Genomic DNA, 23225 nt, shown 5'->3' with positions numbered 1-23225 from the left:
GCAAAGGTGGTGTATAGTTGATCCTGCGCAGACGGATATGGAGTAGAATCCGTGCTAATACCATGTGCAACTGTTGTCGTCACAGAAACTAACATCAACTGCTCAGTGATCTCTGGTCTTCAAATAAATACACACAATTATAATATTTCTAGGGACCTGACGTCCATCATGTCGTCGACGGGGGCTGTGTCTTTGATCTCTGCAATAGTATTGTGATCTGAAGCAATCCTTTTTTTATTCTTCACCAGAAATGCCGCGCTAGCAAAAGTGCGCTGAAAGGTTGTCCGAGGCGAACAATCAATCGCAAAGCCCGTGAGATTGATTCTGAATCAGCCAGCTCATGTCTATCAGAACTACCGGGTGACTCATCGAATAGATCCAGGCGCGGACCAATATTCATCCTCGCTTAGTGTATCATCTCCAAAGGAGTGGGCTTAAGGAGATCCGATTCCAGGCACGGACAGGCAAGATTGTCTGGCGACTAGGCCGTACCGGAGTGAACTAAATAAGCCTCTCTTCCGTCGTGATCAGCAGGCCATGAATCCCGTCTGCCTCGGCTCTATAGTCGTATGTTTGATAGTGAGATCGTGCCTCCGTCTGACATCTGTGATACGGAACACCATGCAAGGCAGATAAGTCTGCAGTGCGCGAAACGAGAAGCTCCTATGTTGCCAAGCAGAGTATAGAGTTTGAAGCCGGTTCCACGGCCACGATATTTCGCAGCGAGGGACGTGGTTGCTTTAGTCGATGTAGCATGTAGCGCTCCATGCCCGGCGAACCCTGCATCGCGATTAATTTCACAGAATGTCCGCAACTTTACGATACCGAGCGAACTCAACGTGAACATCAGGTCACTAGCTCCTTTCCACTGAGGGCAATGTCCCTAGAGATATAGCCTGCCAGTGAGGGCTCAATGTTGATGGACTATATAGTGACGATAGTTGAAGTATCATTTTCTTCAATGCAACACCTGTCTTCAGATCACACGCGAAGCGCGGTGTCTAACGAGCCGGTGACCATACGGTGTCTGTCGGAGAAAACTGCGACCGAAGCTATGACGCCCTCGTGGTTTTGAGCCTATCATTCGGGTGTGGTGCTTGGGATGAGCTACAACTCCGTTTTTTGAAGGTCGATGGTCGATGTGGAATTGTGGCTGTGAGTATCGACATCAAATCGTTTCGTGATTGCATGGAAGCCCAGGGACATAAAGTTGTTCGCCTCCATCAAGGCTAGCCAAGCCTGAGCGAGAGATGTGCAGCTGTGTTTGACTGCCGCATGGCACTGGGCAACAACAACACTATGTAGTACTCCCCGGAACGAGAACGGTCGGGAGTCGGGATGTGATGCATTGATGTCACGCCCCGTTACTCACTAAATTTGATCAGGCCTGGTAGCCTGCGTTGAGTCTTGACCATTGTCGAAGCTGTCGACATTTCCAGCGAGAAAGCGGTGTACTGGCGATATGTATCGCAGTGTTGCCATTGCAGCAGGCGCGCCATTCCCCTCTTAAGCCACGTGCTGCACCGAACCACTCCGATGTAGCAACACAAATTCCTATAGGACTTGAGCTTGATTTCATTATGAACGTTGCTAGTGAGTCGTGACTATGTTTATGATGTAGGATCTGACATGTACAACTCTCCGATAATGACAGCATCTGCATAACTCCCAGCTTCCAATCTATCTGGCCCACCCTCCCTTTTTGTTGGCAGTTGCACAAGGCCATTTGCTCCGCTCAGGCTTGCAACTCGACTCGATCTTTGACCACCTGTGCTCGTTGCTCGTAAACCTTCCTCCCCGGCTCTCACGATCGCACGATGGAATTCAACACGAGAGTCCAGTCGCATGGCATCACTCAGCTACCGTATTGCTGTCAGGAAAAACCTTCTCGAAGGCATGGATTACACCTACCTTCACACGTACACGTGGTAGATGGCATCTTGCACCAGGCCATCCACCAAGCTTCCGCAACGCTGGTATGACAAAGACATAGAATGTGACCAGGGCAGAGGCAGGGTTACCGGGGAGAGCAAACATGAATTTCCTCTCGTGTTCTCCTTGCGCAGTCGGGATACTTGCAAACGTAGTTGGCTTCCCGGGTTTCATTGACACCCGTCCAAAATGGACCGTACCCCCGAACTGACGTTCGATCACAGGCTTGAGAAGGTCGCTTGCTCCCATGGATGTCCCGCCTGTCGTGAGCAAAAGGTCGGCACTTTCGAGACCTTGTTTTATTGCTTTCACATGTGCGTCGATACTAGAGCCGAATCAGACGATGAGTGTTGAAGGAATAAAGCCTCTTACTCGTCGCCAACAATTCCAAGGTCAACAACATTATATCCCATTCCTTCGAGGGCTGCCTGTAGCGATGGTCGGTTTGTATCCCAAATGCCTCCCCAACCATCAGAGGGAAGTGGGTTAGGAGATTGTAGGTCTAGAAGCTCGTTTCCCGTACTCAGAATAGCGACGACAGGCTTGCGATGCACTTTGACCTGACACCAGTTCATCTCTGCACTGACACATGCCTATTTTTCGACATACCTCCTTTCGCCCGACAAACGTTAGGGTCCCAACTTCGCCTCCAAGACTTGTTAAGACCTCGCCTCTCTGAAGCACAAGGTCGCCCTTGTGCACATCAGAGCCCGGTTCTCGGATATTGTCGCCTGGCGGGACCTGTACGAGTGTTTTCACCTCTTTTTCTTCTGCATCCTGTCCATCAGCGTCCTTGGCGGTGGATATTAGCTCAGTGTCTTCAACCATGATCACTGCATCAGTTCCTGCTGGGAGAGGCCCTCCCGTGTTAATTCGAAAAATCCATCCCTCAGGAAGAACATCGGCCAGTGTGTGAGTTCTAGAAGTCAAAACCTTGTACGTTCCAGGAGGGTCAGACGCTAACGGCTACATCAGCATAGCCCGTCATATGTGACAGATACGAAGACTAACAGCGAAGCGCATAACCATCTACGCTGGTGGTCTTGGATGAAGGAACATTTTGCGGTGCATAGACATCTTCGCCGAGAATGTTACCAGCCAGTGCAGGTGTCACCTGTTAATACTCAGCACGTACTCGATATGTCCCAGCTTTCACTGACAGGAAGAGATACTACGCCCAGTGGTTGTATTTCATTCACGATTATATTCAAAGCGTCCTCGAGGGATATTTGCGGATATGGTGAAACGCGATGACGAGCATAAACTGTTGATAATCACATAATGCTTTGATGCGGACCAAGTATTGGATGAAGACATACCAGGTAAAGAAGGATCATGAGATAGAATTGCCCGAGGCTGAGGCACGTGGTGATCATGATGGTGGTGGTGGTGGTGATGCGGAACTCCACCATGTCCCGAGCCCATAGCAGCATGCACCTGCTTGCCAGTTCCCCCTCTGATGAGATCGATGGCATGTTCAATGAAGCCATTTGCAAAAAGAGCTTCCAGATTTTCTTTAACTGCCTTCACACTGCCTGGGAGTGTGACGACAAGAGTATTTCCCACTGTACCTGCGACAGGTCGAGATAGTGCTGCCAGCGGAGTGCGCTTTAACGACTCGGCTAGCAGTAGATGAACGATTCCAGCTGCTTCGCGCTCCAATAAAGGGGAAATCGCCTAAAAAGGAGGAAGTCAGTACCTGCGAAAGCAATATGAATGGGATCTACTTCGGGTGTCCGATCGCGCACGCCGAATCCCGTTCCCCCGGTGGAGATGATCCAGTCAACAGTATTTTCGACATCGTAACACCAGTTTTTGACTGTCTCCCTTATTTGTCGTTCATCATCTGGAAGAATGGTCGAGCGTACGCAACCATGCCCTCGTTGGCGAACGATCTCCTGGATGGTTGGACCAGATTTGTCTGCAGCTGCGTCCACCGACGCTGTATCGCTGACTGACGGAGTTTTTGGCTTAGTTTTACATGAAGTTGACAGCAGCCTGACCTGTGATAACGCCGACTTTGATCGCGCTCATGAATGTTTAAGGAGCGAGCGTGGCAGCATGACTCACGGGATCTTATCACACAGCCACAAAGCAGCCTGCAGGCATTCGGAGATTTCCGAGCCTTTTGCAATGGTGGAGCTCGTCCATGTGCTCGATAACTCGGTTTCTATAAACGACATCATGGTCTCCAAGCGAAGCACTCTAACAAGATCTGCAGGAACGAGATGACGGTATGCAGGGCCATATTATGTCTTGACTACATACGCAAACGTACCTCATTGGGGCTCCGCGATCGACGCCACAGATATCAAAACTTACATAACGTCTTCCGCGATCGCAGGAAAGGATGGGATTTCAATGCAAGCCAAAACTTCCGTACCATGTACAACAAATAGTATAGGTACAAGTAGGCTATCAAGGTGCAAAGTAGATGGGGCACAGTTATTATTGAAAGAATAAAGTAGATCATCAACTTGAAGCGCTTCCTATGCCAGGCTTCTCCACATCCCAGCCGCTGGAACTTTACTTCGCGCTTCAAGTATCTTTAATGCTCGTTGTCTGCCCCGTGATTCGTCAGGAAGGTCCATTTGAGAAGGTTCGTCATCACTCTCATTATCCTCGTCACCCTCATCATCTTGCGAGATAAAATCCAGGGTCCCGGGGTCCATGCAACGGTCACGATCACGAGCGGCATACGAAGCTTTGCGCAAAGCAGAAGAAGAATGCCTACAAACCATATTTGGCAGAGGAGGCACCATCGCACTAGCACGGTCAGGAAGGGATGTCTTTGGCTGATATGACGCCAATGATAGAGGTTCTCGTTTGCGTGACAACGGCCCAATACTAATGGGTAACGACCCCGGGATTCCTGGAGGATGATAAAGTGTACCTAAAGGAGTCTTCAGCACGGCGACTTCATTAAACGAAAAAAAACTGACCCGAAGTTATATCGTCACTGTCATCGGTGTCACTAACAGTAACGCCCACTTCACCCTCCTCTGGTATAAATGCTCCAGCTGAGCCGTTCTTCCCACCTCGTCTACTGACAAATAACTGCCACGCTCTGCTATTGGGCTTCCAAGCACCTCTGTGACTCGGGGTATCAGCGGCAACCAACTTCAAAATTTCCTGTTCCTGGGGATCAGGAGCCTCAGCTTCAATGCTGTGTCGGATAGATTCAGTGGGCAACTGCTCAGAAGTTGGGGCTTGTGTTCTAGATGTCGAGTTCTGTTTAGTTATCTGGGCTCGAAGAGAAGCATAGGCGGGCAAAGAGGTCGGCCTCAATGATGAAAGAGATGTTGGTAGGCCAACATGACTCGTGCTGTTGCGGACGCGTGCGCGGCGTCGGGGAATGTATGGGACCTCTTTGAATGGAAGGACAGGAGCTGCGTCTGACGAATCCCGATCGCTGCTTTCACCTTCCAGATCAAACATCATGTCTGAAATAAAACCATCGTCAGAAAATTGCGTAAAAATCGTCATAGTTGGGTACCTTGAACATCACGTCCTTGACTGCTTCCATTTTTCTCCGGATTCGGCCCGTCGGCTATCAGCGTGTCTGGTTTAATGTCAAATGTTACCTTGCGCTTCCCCCTCGACTCATTGCCATTCCTGCCGTGATCTGGCTTCTGCAATCGGCACTCTTTCGCTCCCTTCAGCTTATTCTCTTCGTCACCGGGTGCGCTGGCAGAAGTGGAAGCATTACTCGGTTGCGCACCTTCGGTCGCCTTCCACGACTCTGTAGCGGTCGTTCCGGTTGCTGGGAGTCGCTGACGTCCGCGCATAATTTCCATCTCAGCTTCCATATCGATAAAATATCGGAAGCTCGCAGCCGTGTCCCGAGCCTCGTCCATGCTTCGTTTAAACGGCTGAATGAGACTTTCGCCCGTCATCAGTGGTAGTAATTCTCTAGATGAAGCAGTGGAGGACAGTGACCGACTGTCAGCTGATCCGATAGATGACGGGTGGGATGAATAAGGCGGTGGCGAAAGTGGCGAACGTGGAATATCGCTTGCCTGTCCAGAATGTGTATTTCCTTCCCGAAGGGCACGAGGATGGTGAAATGCCGAAGTTGCAAGCGAAGCAGAGAGCGAAGATACTCTTGGAACCGATCGCGGCGCAGGGGAAACCATTCTTCCGGGGCTAACAACAGGCACGAAGTCCCGTACGGTAACCACCGGTGAACCAACGGCCGGCCCCCCTGCATTGTTGGTATTGGGCTTTCTTGTAGGGTCCCTCCGCTTAGCAACATCGGAAGCGCCCCAATCCTTCTCCGTCTGACCTAAGCTCTCCAGAAATCTTTTCCACAGGCTCTCCACAGCTCTTTTCAAATCTTCCTCAGCCTTCTCAATTTCAGCGACTTTATCCCGTATAAGAGCGGCGAACTGCTCCTCAGCGGACGATCTTAGACCCTGTGACTTAGATGTGGCTATGGACGATAGGTGAGCGAAAACGGGATGTGAAGGTACAAAGGGCGCGGGTGGAAACAAGGGACGTAAGTTTGACAATATAGGCTCAGAGAGTACTCGGGAGCGCGACACGTCAGTGGAGGCGATGTCAGAGGGCTGCGTAGACGGCGTGGAGGTACTTGGCGGCACAGCAACATTGAAAATCGGGGAATATGTCGTTGACGACCAGAGCCTGAAGACGGCATCTGAGTCCTAAAGAAAGTATCCTGTCAGTAAACCCTGCATGCAAACATGAATGACATCACGTCATAGACGTCATGACATATCCCCGGAAATTGTACAAAGGATTGAGGGAATTGTGCTAGAGACCTAGCTTCATCACTAGCAACCGGAGGAAAGTGACTCACCAGGCACTCGGCGTGTACCTCAATCCAGCCGCAACTGCTCATCAGTATGTCCTGCTCAACCCAATCATAAGTCGGAAGCAAGGGTCCCTCTTGACCCTCTACATCCAGTGGGACCAACTGTTGTACACGATATGCGAGGGTCTGACACAATAAACAAGTCAATGTCGTATACCGGATGCATCGATTTGTATCGGCCAGAGAGGGACCCATTTTGCGTGTTCTCATTGTCAATTGAGGATGAGCCTATGATATAAATCAGAATTCACGGCGAAAAAAATTGTAGCAGATGAAAGATGCGACTGACAACACTGAGACCGTCCTGACCAACATACATCAGTGTATAGACTGAATCTATTACACTGTCCTTGAGAAAATCTGGAGGCGTGCTCTGTGGTGGCGGTTGCCTAGATTCTATTCGAATATTGAGACATTTACAAGCCATGGTTGTATCATCCTGGCGGACATTCGCCATGGTTGACGGTGACCTAGCAAGACGAAAGACAAGGAGATTACAACACTAGTGTTGACGGGGGAGTCAGAGATGCGGATATGAATCCAGATTCCAGTGTCATAGTCATCCCAATCAAGAACGTTTTTCCACGGTCCGATGAGTGCGGTGAACTTCGCGTGTTTCTGCCTAATTTTATCCAATATAGCCGCAAAAGTCAAAAATGTTCCAACGACGGCGAAAACAAAGGAGCATGATGCATCAGAACAATTGGGATATTACTCCTGATCACAGTATTCAAAGTACTCTAGATAATACAGTCCACCTGATTTACCAAGCAACCTCAAAACAATGGAGTGAGTCAATCGCATTTACGCGGGTCCCACAGGAGTTAACACGCAGAAGAACAAAAATATTAGACAAAGCATGCCAAGACGCTGTGTTGACCGGGCGTCCTTGGAAGTCTACTTTTCCTTCTTTGTCTCACCACCGTCATCAGCTTTAATGACATCCTCCGCCATCACCTGACCATACTCGTTCACTCGTTTAGGATCGATGCGGTAGATCCAGCGCTGAGCAAGCACGAGGCTTGAGTCTAGACTAACACATGAAGAAATAGCTCATGAACTCACCTGATACAGGAAAATTAAAAACACAACATCATCCCGGAAGCACGCCAGCCGGTGCAGCATCGGCATCTTGATGCAGAACCTGTATTCCCGCGAAAGGTCTTGTGAGCCTGGAATCATGCACTGGTTTATCGTAAATTCTTACGCAAAAAGGTCATCGACAACTGTCGACAACGACTTATATATCATTGCCTTCATGGGCATATGCGCCACGCTCTGAAAAAATATAGTAGTCTGGACATGATGTACACCCCGTATGGGCAAGTGACAAACCTTGAGTTTATAATTGATAATGAGTTGAGGAATCAATTGTGCCTGTCATAGTTCAAATCGGTGTCAGGAAGTAGCCGAATAGCAGCATGCAATGTGGACTTACAAAGCCAAACATATACACAAAAGAAGTCAGCGTCGAGATCACGAAGCTGTACCATCCTTTATGGGTCTCATAAATCAATGAGTAGATCGTATAAGCGGCGAGTAATGGAATAGTAAAGTATGACACAATGCGGAATGCAAGCTTGTCATATCTGATCAAATCCTTATGTCAATATTCATCATCCTGGATCAGTAGCGACTGCATTGACTCACTCTTGTGTTTTCTTCTCATCGTCACTGAGGACATGCTTATCTGATGGGCCATATTTTAGCTCACGAAACCACGTGCAAGAAACTGTACCTTTGATACTAAGCATATAGGGCAGTTGAGAGCCAGGCGGAGCAGTGACAATGCTGATATCCACAGCCTTGGTGATCTGCGAATAGAATCAGCCCCACTCAATTTTGCGGCAATGTTTCTCATGTACCTTCCAGGCCTCGATAACGACACCCATCCCAGACCCCATAAGGATCATCCAGCTCGTGTTTTCGTTGTTGTCAATGAGGTATAAAAGCACCACGGTCTGGACAAACACGTTCGTTATTATCTAAAAAACGATCCAATATGCCGATCAATTTGAGACTGGGGCGTCTCCAGAAAAGGGAACATACCGTTCTGTTGAAGGGAAATGAGGAGTCATTATGACAGCCAACGACACCTGTACCACGTAATATCTCACCTGACAGAGACACCCACCAACTCCTTCCGCTGGCGCCAGTGCGAAACGTCTGATTTGAAGGCAAGCATCTCAAATCTTCATACGCCACGGGATTAGTAACGTATCCGATAATCGCTACGATGCACTTACACAACGTGCAATATGCTAACCAGTCCAGTCAAACCCAGGAACCACGGATTAGTCTCAGTAAGCATTCGTTTGACCTCATCAAGCTCTGCCCCTGCGCCACCACCTTGTTGCTTGAGGGCTTCCTCGAAGCCATGACTCATCGAGGCAAGTATCTGGAATTTGAAGTATGACATGGGTTGGAAAATTACTTCCAGCGGCAGCGTCGGAGTAGTCGTGTTAATTTCGATCAGATGCGAGCGAAGTAACCAGAAGTCATTGGGGAAGATTATAGGCTTGTAGAATCCTTTAGTGCCAGTGTCATCCCGCGCGCCTGGAACCAGATGTATATCTAAATCATAGTGAATTATGTGTCCTAAACCCTTTAAGACAGACATACGCTCAACCAGAACTGGGGGCACCTTGTTGACTGCTACGACCGTCTCGTCGGAAACGAGGGCCAATGTGAGGTTCTGTTTATGGGTTTGTGCGGGAAAAATATTCATGCGAATCAAGATCTACCTTGTGCCAATACGATACTATGATATCGTCTTGCGGCTCCTGAAGGATCCTACTCGTCGAAAGCAGTAGCAAGAAAATGAATACAGCGACAAACCTCTTCCACCTCTTCATTGTCATCCGAATTGGAAAGCAAGTTTTTCTCTTTGCGTGCCTTCACTTTGGGCATGTACCGCGTCAAAACTGAAATGGGCTCGAGTCAATCTCGCAGTGGAAGCCGTGTGGTTCTAAACTCACGTTTCCGGACATGATGCACAGAATGAGGATCGAAAGAGGGATTTGAAGGGTCGGGACTTGCGCCATCTTTGACAAGGAAAACATCCGCCCATAAGGATCCATTCTTTTGCACAGCCTGTACAAGTTTCCATATGGACATCAGAGAAATGACATTAAGAAGCTCACTAGGGGCAGATTGATATCATACGTGGCAACCCTTGTCTCCTTCCAGTCTCCGAAAGTGATGTTCTCCCAGACGAAATTGGGAAGACCGGCGTCCTGGTCTTCCCGCCATGCTGACGTCCATTGACGGGAAAACACATCGCCATTAGGCGAGGTCGAGAAATATACGTGCATGGATAAAGGTTGTCCAAGTTTCCACGCAGTATATGCCTGTACGGGGGGTAAAAGGAATGGGTTGACCTCACCTGCTTGGGCGGCATCATCATTACCAGGTGTCGCTACGGAAGGGGCAGTTGCAGGTTTTGCCGGTGATATGAGTTTCATAGCTAGACATTTTCCAATGAGTCTTTGAGTTGCTAAGCAAATAATTGGTGACGTACCAAGCTGGGAGAATGCCCATATCAAAAACACTTGCTATGGGTTGGGTAACTTGGGTTAGCTGTGGTATTATATAGATTTCAGGTAAATATGCGCTGACTTGAACCACTGAAAACAATTTCCGGACTGGACTTTCATCCTGCTCAGCGGGAGGGCCAGCTTGAGCATGCGCTGGCGTAGACATAATAGCTCAGTACTAGTTGTGACAAACCAAGGAACACGCGCACACTCTCAAGTCAGCTCCACCATCACGTGATCAGGCACATCTCATGCGGATACCCTTACCATGATCAATTTTTCCACGCACGAAGTTCTTATCATCTCTCGACGGGCGCCAGGATACTAATGAAAACATTGCAGACCATTTATAGGAGCAACAGCAGTGTAGGGTAAATTATAGGGTGAGTATGTACCTGTGGAACGGATCAGTACCAGAAAGAAGCTGTATCTTCAAAACATTTGTAAGGCAAGACGATGAGTGATATGTGCCACACGTTCCATAGCTAATTTGAACTTCCCACTATCGCTCCAGTGGATGTGTATATGCCAATCTTTGAGGTGGAGGTCCAAATATCTGCTTCGCATTAAAGGAACAGGTCATGTTTAAAAAGAGAATAATCAACGAGACAGACTTGGCAGATGTGTCGAAGTGGACCGCCACGCCCTGAGTCAGGCTAGATCAACGCAAACACCATGGTAGGACCACTTGGTAGTACACCTGATGGTTGATCTGTGTTAACAGTTCAAGACCGTTATCTCAGACCTGAGACCTAAATGGATTACATGACGGTTTCCAATTCCTTCGCGTTTATAACAGGTTGGCAGATGAGAATGACCGAGGAAACCTACGGTCATCCTGTTTGATACCACCCGTTAGCAGCCTTTCTGATCTTCTCGATAGCCGCAACTTGATGAACGCTTGGGGGCGGAACCAGCCCTCTTTGCTGAACATCCTGCTCAAGCTCTTTAGCGTACTGAGCCAACTCAACTAGTGCCTGATGGATATCCTCTCGTCATATCTGAATCTGGGATCGGGTATGTGTCATGGCGAGCAAGAATAGGTTTGATGCACGCTTTCGCAGTGAGTGAGAAGTGCGCGATTTCTTTGAAGATGACGAAATTTCCTCGGCGTCTGATGAACCTTTTTGTGCTGGCATGTCGTGGGAGGCGTTTACAGTGGGAGAGAAGTTGTGAACTGTATGTAAAAGCGGACGCGACGCGTTTATACCCGACGTGACACAGCGCGTTGTCACGTCACACACCTAATTCTTCTAACTCACCAACTGAGGCGTCAATATTTCAATCACGCTTTGAATCAAGGCTGTGTACCATTCTGCATGCCCCTTCTTCTTTCTACGGGGTGATCAAACTTTCCGAGATGCCTTGCCCGGGGCCCCTTCGGTTGATTTGGATTCATCACTCATCGATGCATCTTCGACTTCTACACAGATGCGCATTGCGGGCCGATCATTCGGGTCTAAGCTAACCCTTCGGACTTATGTACAAATCATGCCACTCGATAATACTTCTGCCTAGCTCAGATAAGCAATTCTGCCAACAATTCATCTGGTTTTTCCCCTTCGTTCACATAAGTAACTAACACAGATACGGAAATTGCATGAGCACAGATCATGACATTGGTGTCCATATGCAGAATTCGTGCGTAGTGAAAACCACACAAGCCCTGATATGGGTGAGTTGCAACTTCTAACACATCGGGACCGGGCACTGAACTTTGAAGTGGTGGGCTTAACCCAAAACGATGATCAGATCTCCTCCGCTCTGGCACCGAATATATCACCTGCTCGAGTGTCAGGCTATTCCGTCGAGGATGTTCAATTGCCCACATGTCTTAATTAATGATGGATCAGTGGTCACGGGAGTGCTCTCGTACATCAGGCCTGGGCTGCCGTGGGTCTGCTCGGACATGAGACCATACCTCTTCTGATGAGCACAAAAATATGCGGTGCTAACACTGTTCTTCATGAGGCTATGCAGCATCTTCACAGCATACGGAACACATTTCTTCATTCCTCCCCATGGATCTTGAGGTGATGTTTCGAAGATGTTGTTTCATTTGAGGAACTGATACTGATGAAAAATGTACTGCCTCGAAATTACTACTTACTTGAGGTAAGTGAGGATGTTGCCGTAACCTAGACGCTAGAGTCTCACCTGATTATTTGTAGTTGATTGAGTTTGGGCGCGGGGAACTTTTGTGTGAAGCCTTCTGATGCGTTGGAACATCTCGTGATCTCCAGCTGGTGAGTTGAGTTTCGATGACGTGAGGCAGCTCTTTAGACTGACTTTCATCCAGTCTTCATGGTGTAGGCACTCGGGCGTCGTCTGATACACCACCTTGTCTCACCGGTGATTCAAAAAAGTGACTCTTGAAGAATAAAAAAGGCTCAAGTCAAAGCTCTGGGATTCGCAAAGCTCCAAAAGTTTGCGTTTTTTGCGAGAAGGCCAGTGGAATTTGCGTGGTCAGATACCTGCCGCATTGACAAATAGATCAATACTGAGCTCGATGAGCCGAGGCGTTCCATGTTTCGGTGGTATCTCAAGTCGGCCCATTTGCATCATCCATCTGGTCCGTCGAGGGTATAATGGATGGCAAATGGACGACAGGGGCTGTAAGTCACAAGCCCCCCTTGCACCTGCCAAGATCAGCTTCAAGATCGACAAGCCTGGATACCCTTGACAGGTGATGAAATGACAAGGCCCTGCACATATTGGAAATTCTGATCATCATCGAGAGCCACCGGCATTCCTCTTCACTGGCACTATCTACACAAGCTTTATCGAGGTCCGTGCGATGCGCATGACGTGGACAACCAGACGCAAAACAATAGCATATTTGCTGCTGGGTATTTTTGGTGTTGACTTGGAGGTCCTGTAGGGACTGCGCATTCTGCAGGCTGGGCTATCATGCAGTTGGGTAACCCTTCTGATCTCAACTGGACGGGCGAGGCTGCAAAACCTCACAGTTCGTATGTTATTGCTAGATCGTCACAGAGTTTCATGGGCCATCGAGATGTGCGGTTGGATAAAGAGCTACTAGAGATAACTGATTAACCTCTATTTGTGATTGTATCACTCCCTCTCATCGTCCGCCGGTTGCTTCCGTATGCTATGGCTGTCATACTCGAGTGTCCGCTGTGTCCGCCCATCCAAATTGAGATCAATATATTTTTTCCTCTTAGGTGTTTGAGCGGCCACGCTCTTGGAACTGTCAACTACTCGCTCAAGATGTCTCAAGTACCTCGGATCAAGGTCAAGTGACTCAAGTTGACCGGCTTTACCCTATTCCACAAATACTCGTACTCGACAGATACCTGGGCACACAGATCAGCCGATTTAATCAAGCTTGGAACTGCCTCTCCCCTTGACATAAATTTCACCGGTAGCAAGAACTTGGGATGGGCTTGGTCGAGGTCAATATCCCCATTCCGAGCACAACATGATGGGGTACCCGGCAGTGCATCATTAATGCTGAATTATGTATATGCAGACGAGATGTATATGTATATTTATTCCGCCCTGTCAACGACTCATGCGTACTCTTGAATTCAGGTTTCCAAAACAAACTGCCTAGGGCAAAGGGAAGCATTACTAGAACGGGCACGCTGAAGCCTAGTGAGACCCTGTGCAGCCGATTGTCCTCCTTGTAATGGTCTGGATGGGGGGAATTAATATGACTTGGGGTGGAGATACTAGGTTGATATTATCGTGAAAACGTGCCGGGCCCGCGATCGTCGTGAAACGCGTAATGAAGAAGGAACGATCGTTTCATATGGTCCGCTCAATGGAGGCTAAATTCCTATGGGCTATGTCTGTCATCCGAGTCGATCAGTGCTTTGCCTTTATGCTTGCAAATTTCTCGTTATCAAAACACTCTGCCTTCGGCACACAACGATCGACTGATGCGCTGAAGACCGTTCTACGCCGCTTTCAAGACCGCCTTTGCTGTCAAGAGGGGACAACAAATACAGGAAGGGTTACCTAAATGTATTTCGCCATCCGCTCCGGTGACTAAATAAGTACTGGATGATAAGTCACGGATCCAGAGATAAGTAGAATTAAATTTACGCCAGTAGGAGAAGGAGGCGGGGTCTAAGAATGACACTGCAAGTAATGTAGAAACTTGACGTAGAGCGTGTTCGCGCATTAACCTGATGAGGGATTGCTTCTGTACAGGACTTCGTCGTGTATAACCGCGGTTAGTCTCCCGAAGTTAAACCATATAGAAGACAGTCGTTCCTACGAGCGCGGGCCGCTGCATTCGCTCGAATCTGTTAAGCGCGGAGAAATGCATCGGTCCTGTGTGGGATAGATTACGCGCGGATAAATTGACCAGAGGACGTCTCCGGTGCATAGAACCTACATACATACCACGGCGATAAGATCGGTCGTGTGAAAGAATAAAAACGTTGTAGTGGGAGTATAGCCTGTCAGTGTCATCACCGCCTGGGTCGCAGTAACGTTCATGATGGAGCTTCATGACGGCAATGATAGCACGTCTGGAGAGCAGCGAATTCTATAATTGGTGACTGGCGGTGTTCGTGGCTGTGTTGAGCGCTTAGTTGATAAGAACACAAAAACGAGTAAACTTGCCTTAATTCGAGTACTTACTATAGAGTTACCAGGCCGCCGCATCTACAATAAAAATGGATGAGCACAACATCAAAAGGTGGCCGAACAACGAGGCAGACAACGACAAGAGATATGACACAAACGAGGTTCTAGAATTGACAATAGCAACAATCAAAGACACAGATCTAGGTGATCGTGGCGTGAGAATATCTTCCAAAGTTGGATATACCCTAGACCCTGCCCTATACCCGAACCCTCTGCCCAGCTCACAATTTAATATTTCCACAACACTCCTCTTTTCTAAACAACAACCATCCTCAACTCCTCGTACGTCCTCGTCCTCGTCGTCTTCCTCAACGACAAACTTGCCTTGCTCATAGTCTTACTTTTCCTATAGCTCTCTACACTCATCCTCAATCCATACAACAGTGAGTATTTGACGCGTCCTAAACGCGTCGAATCATGTTGCTAACTGCTCCTTAGATGCCTGAAACGCGTGAGGACTCTGTCTACCTCGCTAAGCTCGCTGAGCAGGCTGAGCGTTATGAAGGTACTTCAACCAACATGCCTGGCTTGTAAAAGTCACTCACAATCATTTAGAAATGGTCGAGAACATGAAGCGAGTGGCATCGTCGGACCAGGAGTTGACCGTCGAAGAGCGCAACCTTCTGTCTGTAGCATACAAGAACGTTATCGGTGCACGTCGTGCATCGTGGCGCATTGTCTCTTCGATCGAACAAAAGGAGGAGTCCAAGGGTAACGAGGCTCAAGTAGCTATGATTAAGGGTTACAGGGAGAAGATTGAAGGCGAGCTCGCCAAAATCTGCGAGGACATCCTCGATGTCCTTGACAAGCACCTAATTCCTTCCGCTGCTTCTGGCGAGTCGAAGGTGTTCTACCACAAGATGTACGTTCTCTAAGCGTCACGCGTAACCATTCACTGACGTCATCCTCCCACAGGATGGGTGATTATCACCGATACCTCGCAGAGTTTGCCACTGGCGACAAGCGCAAGGACAGCGCAGACAAGTCCCTGGGTGCCTACAAGGATGCATCGGAAGTTGCTGTCACGGAGCTCCCGCCCACGCATCCCATTCGCCTTGGTCTCGCACTCAACTTTTCAGTCTTCTACTACGAGATCTTGAACAGCCCCGACCGTGCCTGCCACCTTGCTAAGCAGGCCTTTGATGACGCGATTGCTGAACTTGACACACTCTCGGAAGAGAGCTACAAGGACTCGACCCTCATCATGCAACTATTACGGGACAACCTCACCCTCTGGACGTCAGACATGCAGGATTCGGGTACGTCGTCTTCCCACCAATCTAATATATGTTTCTTAGCTGGCTTACAGAGAAACCAGATACGAAAGACGAGGCTGAGGCTGCAGGCGACGACTAGAGGTTTGCCTTTTCCTTTTGATCTTTATATCTGGTTACCCGCTGCTATCTCGCCTCGATGCGACGTCTGATAGTTCGGGTCCTTGACACTTCATTTGCATTTCCTCACCTCCCGCATCGTCTCATTTTCGTATGTTTCCTTATTATCCGTAGTCATACTTGTGGCCTTGCCATGTTACCTAGCCTTTAGGGGCAAACAAAGATATTCTGAAACTCCTCAGTCTCGTGTGATAATCATCTTACTGGGCTCCATGTTTCGGATGATGACGGAGCGCTATGACACTCGTACATAGTACTGTGACTTATCAGTCTAGTTAATCTTAATTTCTTGCAAGCACAGCGGGAGTGCCCAGCTGCTAGTACTGTTTGAATAATCTGGACTTGTTCCCTTATGTACATGTCCTGAGCTTGTCCTTTGTCACACCAGTACCAACATTATGTTACGCAGGCATGAAGTTGGCAGGCTCACGAAGCGATTGAGAGTGTTTCTGAAAGCGTTGGCTCGATATGTTACTTTCCCGTTACGACTCGTACATCGTCTGTTTCATGCCCTTCTGCAACTATATTCTCGCAGGTGTCAGTTCCTACCCGTTCAAAGAGACGGACGTGTAGAGCGAGTTACTGGCTCATTCCAGCCCTCCCTCCTTCCGAGTAACACCGTGCAGCTACAGGTGCCACCGCCATCATCAGGGTCTGCGGCCAATTCATTCGTCTCACTATTGCCAGTCCACACTCAGGCTCTTCCGACATCAACTAATCTGGGCCAGCAGTTGCATCCTGCACCTTCAGTCCACTCGGTGTTCAGGCCATTCACGCCCTCTCAGGTGATGCGATACAACAAAACCCCTCAAATGTGAGCTTCTCGCGTTTCGAATGAATCCATGGACTGAATAGGGCCGCAGCAAGCGGGAGGTCAAACTTGTGAATATCCCCGCTGGAAAGAGGGACTATTCAGAGTAAGTCCGGTCATTCCATTGGATCGAGCAGTGCTTGATGACGGAGTGTAGTCAAGAAGACAGTGGTACCTGGTGTCCCTGTGTACACCCTGAAGGAGCGCTATACTTTCATGACACCGATCGCGTATGTCATTTATAACGACTCGCCCTCTGTCACTTATTGCAGGCAACAGGGTATTTACACCGATTCGGACATGCGGGTCGAAGAACGCCGATCTAGCATGACCTGGTGTATCAAGGAGTTACTCGCTCAGCTCACTTGCCAGTGTGGATTGCAGCTGGGCAGCGGTGATATCGAGCTCGTGGTGGAGTTGACAAGGAAACGCAATAATGATAAGGTATACAGGTACTATCTCGTCGATCATCCCAACCGTCTACTTTTCTGGCTTGATGAGATATCTACGGGAAGGATTTTTGATGGCGTTTTGGGCGTCGAGAAGTGGAGCCATATCAGTGCGTCCTCTTGCAGGGGTAAATATCTTATGCTTAACATCTTCAGAGTATGCTATCCAGCATCAGTACTGGCAAGTCTGTCATTGTGTGTGTTCATTGTCTGGTCGTCAAATTCTTCTGACAAAGCGATGGAACAGAATGTGCAGGATTAGTACAAACAAGATTGATATCATTTCAGGCAACACTGCGAACTGTATCCCAGTGACAAGCTGCCAGGTGCCCAGTTGCTCAAGGAACTCAAGGAAGTCGTTGTGCATGCTAGCGCTGGTGACATTTCCTTCTCAGTGTACCCCCACAATGTGGCGCTGAACGGAGTTTATAGAGATTATTACGACGGACTTGTCGCTGTCGCCTTTCGACGGTGACGAATTATCGAAAATTCTGGATTTGATTGATCGATTCGAAGGCAAGAGAAAGTCTTAATTATGGCGGCTGAACCATCGCTGATTCTCGATACTAGACAACGTCCAGGGCGCCCATTATACATGTGTCATAGGCGAGTATCATATTTCAACCATTTTTCCCTTCAGGGGATGATTGTTTTTCAGCCAGGTTTATGCGCTATTTCAGTAAGTTCTGCTGCGGCGGTGCATAATGTGACTTTAAACCTCCCGACCAGCTCGGGCTCAATTTTTCAATTTTTGCGGACTCCGTGAAGCCCGTCTAGACGCGGACCAGTCTCTTTTTGTCAAGGAGAAAAAGTCAAAGTTTATGGTGGCCCTTTCGTGGGCCATCAACGTTGCACTGTTCGATGCTCCGCGGTCACGCATGGAAGAACTCCGACGAGTGTGGGTCGACCGCTGCATCAACTCTCCGCGCTGGAAGAACTTTAACACCAAGCTGAGCAGTGAATGGTCGGGCATCACGATGTATGTGCGTACTGCGATTCCCATCAGTTGTCATTTATTTTCGCTGAATCACATCAGTCAACTGTAATGGTAGCAGTGGACGTCAGTTTCCTAGCTGTACCTTCCGTCAATTCCCAGGATACGAGTTCGGTTACGGTTATCGCATTGTACATTTCCTTGTTTTGCATCGTCGGATCGCTGGTCGTGTCCTTGTTTCTCACTAGACAGAATCAGTTGCATGGGCAGGAATTTGCCGACACAGCGGTGAGCAAAGAACGTGCACTGGTGATCGAATATCGCTGAAACAAAACCATCGCAGGTTATATTCCTGACGCGGGTGACAGGATCTGTATTTGGCACTAAATCTCTGGCGATGGTGCATGGACTTCCGTATGCTATGCTGCTGTGGGGGTGAGTATTTTTATTCTTGTTAGACTTTCATTACTAAGGGAAGTCCTGTTCTTCTGCAGCATGGTGTATTTCGTGATTGCGTTCTCTTACCAGGTCTTCACATCCACGCCTATTATCACTCTTGCAACTACTGGGAGTGCATGCGGCGTTGTGGCGCTTTTTACGCTGTGGCTCGTAAGCGCAGCGAGGGATTTCCATATTTTACCATTGTTCCAGGCGTGGCTTGGGGGTTTCAAAGACAAATGTCGGAAACTCCATCAGACACGGCCTTGAAACTGACTCGGTTGAGCTAGATTCTGATCATCAATGATTCGGATATGTGGCAGCTTCTATATCAGATATCCCAACAGCGCACTACGGCTACTTATGTTGTCAGACCTTATAATTGCATCTACATTTGCACACTTCATTGGATCGAATAATGCTCCATGATGGGGGCACTCCACAGAAAGACAGTGGCAACCGGTGTGCTCGTATACACCCTGAAGGAGCGCGATACTTTCATGATCCCGTGCACGTATGCCATTTATTACAATGCGCCCTCGGTCGCTTATTGCAGGTAACAGGGTACTTACACCGACTCATACATGCGGGATGAAACATGACAACCCTCCAGCAAGTGTGGGTCGATCACTGTATCAGTCCTTCGCGCTGGAAGAACTTTTATAGTAAGTTCATGGGCGATTGGTCGAGCGTCGTGACGTATTTGCATGTCATGGTGCTTGCTGTCCGGCTTCTTTGTTTCTCGATCATGCCAGTCAACTGTAATTTCAGCCGTGAATATCAGTTTCCTATCTGTGCTTTCTGTCAGTCTTCAGGTTATCAACATATCGACCAACTCATATATCGCACATGAGGTCTGCCGCGAGGATGCCAGTACTAGTGCATGCGGTACTCGTACGTTCAGTATATTATGATATTACACCCAAGACAAGTCTGTAGTTGAGGTATACCATCCCCTCATGCTGTCCGTCTAGTTATACTGTAAACGAGTTGTTATACAGAAAACAGTTCAAGAATCAACCAGATCTCGACAGCGAGTAAAATTCATTCCTGATCATCACATCAGCTCCCTCCGCCGATGGGCGGTCCTGAGGATCAGTAGACCAACATTGCTCGATCAACTGCCAGTATTTTTCAGGGAGCTCAAGGTAACGAGATCGAGGAGGCGTTTGCGACCTGACTATGCAGAGTATGATGGCGGCATCATTCGTGAGGTGATGATAAGGTGCTTTGTTGGTCAGAACCTACGAGTGGAGCTCGTGATATAAATGAGAGGCCAAATATAACCCAGGCGTACCTGCAGCATGATCCCGCCGAATGAATACATGTCGCTCTGCTCGCTTGGCCGGACTTGAGATCCATCCTCCTTCTCTGGTACAAGTAGCTCAGGGGCCATCCAGCGCGTGTTTCCTTTGAGCGTGGACGTCCAGGAAGCCTGAGAGGCGCTTATGACCTCGGAATACATCAAGGAAAGACCGAAGTCGGCAACACATGCAGTGCCATCATCAAGGATCAGCACGTTAGGCTAGAACTCGCGTCTGAATCAAATTGAAATCAACGAGAAGGGTCAAACTTACCCCAGTGAAGTCACCATGGATGACACTGTTTGTGTGAACTGTGAAGAATATCACTACTCCAGGTCCAGCACCGAGAATAATAATTAGCACGTACGATATTGCAGACCAGCTATAATATCCATGAGCTGAGATTACCACTAGTTTGTAGTCTGCATAAAATACAACGGGGTGCTTACGATCTGGAATCTTCTAACGAGAGTAAGAGCCACACCCTCGAGCCCCAAATAGTCCGTCAGGTTACCATTCCTCGCCCAAGGGCTGACTATCGCTATAAATGGGCCGAAGCCATACGTATAACCATAAACACGTAGAATATTTGGATGCTTGAGGTTGGCGCATATTCTGAGTTCGCGTATTATCCTCTACGAAGCGGTAACCCGTAAGGAAAGACGGAGTCATTCATCAAGAAATTCACCTTGTTCTTTTTTGTCTTTGCTGCGCCAAGTTGATCGGCGGTGTACACTTGCAATGCTTTCACTGCGACCTACCAAATCATTAATTCGGACAGATGGACAGATAAAAGACGGGAAACAAACTTTGATTGGTCTATGATTGGTGTAGAAGGTGCATTTCCAGATCTCCCCGAACCCGCCACGAGCAACAGGATATTCTTCGTCCTTTGTGATATATCCCGTGAGATTTTGAAGCATCGCTTCAGGGGGCAGATCGTGAAGCTCATCATGACGAGCAGAGGAGACTGTATGCGTATGGAAAGAGGAGGGAAGGAGCCCGTTGAAGTCAGGGGGTAACTGGGGTAGCCGTGAACCTACTGTAGAAGAGAGTGTCTGTGATATATGGGGAAGAACTATGGCAGGCGATATCGTTATACTTGGGAGATCTGCCGGGGGTCCTGCGTCAGAACGCAGTGCGTCCTGGCGCAATGGCTGGAATCCTAGTTCGTAAGGTTTCCCCAACGTCTTATCAGTTAACGATCGCATGCCAGCAGGCCGCTGCCACATGCCAGTAAGCAGTCGCGTGAGTCGCGTCTCGGTAGGCTGTATGTCAGCAGGCAGCTGCCAGATGCCAGTAAGCAGTCGCATCTCGGTAGGCTGTATGCGAGGGGTTCTGACTTGTCTGTCACTCCAGTATTCCGACCCTCCATAACGACGAAGGTAAGGAAAGTTTTGTTGTATATTTGGTGGGGTCTCGTTATTGAATTGGTTCGCGGTGATAGAGAGAGCGCGAGACTGCAAAAATGGGATTAATGGTGTGGAGTAAATGAACAAAAGAAAGGGAAGAGTACATCAGCGAGGGGCAGGAGGTTTCTAGGAGCACTAGTCTGTAAGACAATGTTAGCATACGGACCATAGTCGCTATTCGAGGTTGGCTGCGCACTCTGACTTGTGGTACAGGTTGAATGCTAGTGAGGATCTCAGGGGGAGTATTGCATAAATAAATGATGTCGGAGTTGTGCCGGGTGGTGTAAACTAGTTGGCGCGAGTCGGGTGAGAGGATAAGGCGGTAGATAGACAAAATCTTGAATGAGGCGAGGAGCTGGCGGGACTCGAAGTCCCAGAGTTTGATGGTGTTGTCAGAGGAAGCACTGGCGAGGAGAGCGCAATCAAGTGAAAGTGCTAGATCTCTGATGGGTTCGGTGTGTCCTTTAAAGGGGGCTCCGATAGTCTTCAGCGTAGACGCGTCAAATTCATAGATCATGCTATTTCCTGGAAATCTGAGTGCAGTTACGATGGTGTCTCTGGTAGTCCAAAACACCGGCACATGAACACAATTCGAGCCCCCTATTTCCCCAGTGTAAACATCCAAATTTCGTGATTGGATATCCCACACTTCAAGGTATTTCCCCCACAATGATTTGACTGCGAACTTCTTCAAGTCTTGCGAGAATCGAACTGCCCCCACCCAGTCGCCACTTTTGATTGGACCAGCCACGAGTTTGCCTGTTTCCAAGCTCCATATTCGCACTGTATGATCCCATGACCCGCTCACCAGCAGGGTGCTATTCCCAGAGATATCGACGCAGTTGACCTTCTGTGAGTGACCTCTAAATGTTCTCACGGCCCCGGTCGCCACCTCACGGACTTTGAGCTCCCCGGTGTGGAAATCCCCACCTGCAGAGACAACCCATCGACCATCCCTTGATACCCCCACGGCATGTACTTCAAGTTTCTGCTCACAAAGATTCCGCGCCTCCTCGATTTCCTCGCCCGCTTCTAGGTCCCATTCACGAGTGGTTTTGTCACTTGACCCGCTGATTATTCGCTTCCCGTTCGGAAAGTAGGATATAGATGGAATAGATCCTTTATGACTCTCGAAGGTCAACACGGGTGTTAGAGTCAAATTGTTTGCTACCGTAGTGGATGGTTGTAGCGTGGAAGTCATGTCCCGTTTCTCTTCCAGCGAGGTTTAGCAGATGCGAACAATGTTTTATTTGAAAGTATTCGAAGAACCGTCGGTGAGGTTTTCTCGTGGTATCCTGTGGCCTGATGTTGATGGTAATTCCCAAGGATATCCAGCTGGCAGCTAGCTCACTTTACCTGCCGATCATCAGTCCGTCAGCACAGAGAGTTCAGAATGTTTCGATGTTACCTAAGGGCTCGCAGCTCGGGGAATGGGCGAGCTGATTCACTGATCGACTCGAATGTGCGGGCGCCTGGTCAGTGGTAACCCTTCCTAACTTAGCTCTTCGCACAGCTTTAGCTTTAACATTACCGCTGCAACCCCGGTACCTCCTCCTAATTT

The 23225-nt window shown here is 48.6% G+C and overlaps 6 protein-coding genes across 6 annotated transcripts; 2 read left to right on the top strand and 4 right to left on the bottom strand.

The window, feature by feature from the left end:
• Positions 1-1114: 1114 nt before the first annotated feature.
• On the bottom strand, positions 1115-3966 carry HD556DRAFT_1468546 (MoaB/Mog domain-containing protein; the record flags this gene model as incomplete). The annotated part of the gene is made up of 9 exons (XM_041308408.1): positions 1115-1859; positions 1912-2257; positions 2305-2492; positions 2542-2891; positions 2944-3046; positions 3093-3196; positions 3252-3609; positions 3660-3886; positions 3936-3966. The coding sequence occupies 9 exons, from the start codon at positions 3964-3966 to the stop codon at positions 1611-1613; spliced, it is 1956 nt and encodes a 651-aa protein (XP_041166891.1). The 3' UTR covers positions 1115-1610.
• Positions 3967-4421: 455 nt separating this feature from the next.
• HD556DRAFT_1260254 (uncharacterized protein) lies at positions 4422-7330 on the bottom strand (the record flags this gene model as incomplete). Its single annotated transcript, XM_041299037.1, has 5 exons — positions 7056-7330; positions 6752-6994; positions 5429-6596; positions 4875-5375; positions 4422-4849 (listed from the first exon to the last, which is right to left on the bottom strand). Exons 1-5 carry the CDS (start codon positions 7221-7223, stop codon positions 4422-4424), a joined length of 2508 nt encoding a protein of 835 aa, XP_041166890.1. The 5' UTR covers positions 7224-7330.
• A 120-nt stretch (positions 7331-7450) lies between these two features.
• On the bottom strand, positions 7451-10495 carry HD556DRAFT_1321600 (cleft lip and palate associated transmembrane protein). The gene is made up of 17 exons (XM_041301355.1): positions 10385-10495; positions 10287-10320; positions 9910-10232; positions 9745-9859; positions 9605-9690; positions 9511-9549; positions 9389-9461; positions 9013-9340; positions 8884-8958; positions 8632-8752; positions 8505-8580; positions 8417-8456; positions 8205-8355; positions 8102-8143; positions 7974-8044; positions 7832-7910; positions 7451-7771 (listed from the first exon to the last, which is right to left on the bottom strand). The coding sequence occupies exons 1-17, from the start codon at positions 10466-10468 to the stop codon at positions 7664-7666; spliced, it is 1845 nt and encodes a 614-aa protein (XP_041166889.1). The 5' UTR covers positions 10469-10495; the 3' UTR covers positions 7451-7663.
• Positions 10496-15166: 4671 nt separating this feature from the next.
• Positions 15167-16658, top strand: HD556DRAFT_1321562 (14-3-3 protein). The gene is made up of 6 exons (XM_041301354.1): positions 15167-15204; positions 15275-15305; positions 15361-15427; positions 15478-15784; positions 15838-16181; positions 16232-16658. Exons 3-6 carry the CDS (start codon positions 15361-15363, stop codon positions 16276-16278), a joined length of 765 nt encoding a protein of 254 aa, XP_041166888.1. The 5' UTR covers positions 15167-15204; positions 15275-15305; the 3' UTR covers positions 16279-16658.
• Positions 16659-17270: 612 nt separating this feature from the next.
• Positions 17271-18949, top strand: HD556DRAFT_1225134 (uncharacterized protein; the record flags this gene model as incomplete). Its single annotated transcript, XM_041296993.1, has 9 exons — positions 17271-17357; positions 17407-17686; positions 17733-17775; positions 17865-17953; positions 18009-18102; positions 18188-18255; positions 18306-18559; positions 18613-18798; positions 18854-18949. The coding sequence occupies 9 exons, from the start codon at positions 17271-17273 to the stop codon at positions 18947-18949; spliced, it is 1197 nt and encodes a 398-aa protein (XP_041166887.1).
• Positions 18950-19882: 933 nt separating this feature from the next.
• HD556DRAFT_309773 (kinase-like domain-containing protein) lies at positions 19883-21645 on the bottom strand. The gene is made up of 7 exons (XM_041310227.1): positions 21062-21645; positions 20941-21009; positions 20702-20887; positions 20620-20650; positions 20526-20563; positions 20246-20473; positions 19883-20192 (listed from the first exon to the last, which is right to left on the bottom strand). Exons 1-7 carry the CDS (start codon positions 21563-21565, stop codon positions 19965-19967), a joined length of 1284 nt encoding a protein of 427 aa, XP_041166886.1. The 5' UTR covers positions 21566-21645; the 3' UTR covers positions 19883-19964.
• Between the last annotated feature and the right edge of the window lie 1580 nt (positions 21646-23225).

This window comes from Suillus plorans (genome assembly GCF_016647745.1).
Source record: "Suillus plorans strain S12 chromosome Unknown HD556scaffold_2, whole genome shotgun sequence".
Taxonomy (NCBI): domain Eukaryota; kingdom Fungi; phylum Basidiomycota; class Agaricomycetes; order Boletales; family Suillaceae; genus Suillus; species Suillus plorans.
This window is presented reverse-complemented; position numbering and strand designations above follow the sequence as displayed.

Bases quoted from the DNA above. Each gene is read 5' to 3' on its own strand.
- HD556DRAFT_309773 (XM_041310227.1), bottom strand. From the start codon at position 21,565: ATGCGACTGCTTACTGGCATCTGGCAGCTGCCTGCTGACATACAGCCT. The intron at 20,474-20,525 runs GTAAGTTTGACC...CGCGAGTTCTAG, and splicing joins TCCATGGTGACTTCACTGGG to CCTAACGTGCTGATCCTTGA. The intron at 20,193-20,245 runs GTACGCCTGGGT...CTCCACTCGTAG, and splicing joins TCGGCGGGATCATGCTGCAG to GTTCTGACCAACAAAGCACC.
- HD556DRAFT_1321562 (XM_041301354.1), top strand. From the start codon at position 15,361: ATGCCTGAAACGCGTGAGGACTCTGTCTACCTCGCTAAGCTCGCTGAG. The intron at 15,428-15,477 runs GTACTTCAACCA...ACAATCATTTAG, and splicing joins GCAGGCTGAGCGTTATGAAG to AAATGGTCGAGAACATGAAG. The intron at 16,182-16,231 runs GTACGTCGTCTT...GCTGGCTTACAG, and splicing joins GTCAGACATGCAGGATTCGG to AGAAACCAGATACGAAAGAC.
- HD556DRAFT_1321600 (XM_041301355.1), bottom strand. From the start codon at position 10,468: ATGTCTACGCCAGCGCATGCTCAAGCTGGCCCTCCCGCTGAGCAGGAT. The intron at 9,462-9,510 runs GTAGATCTTGAT...ACCCATAAACAG, and splicing joins TAGTATCGTATTGGCACAAG to AACCTCACATTGGCCCTCGT. The intron at 7,772-7,831 runs GTGAGTTCATGA...GTGCTTGCTCAG, and splicing joins TTTTAATTTTCCTGTATCAG to CGCTGGATCTACCGCATCGA.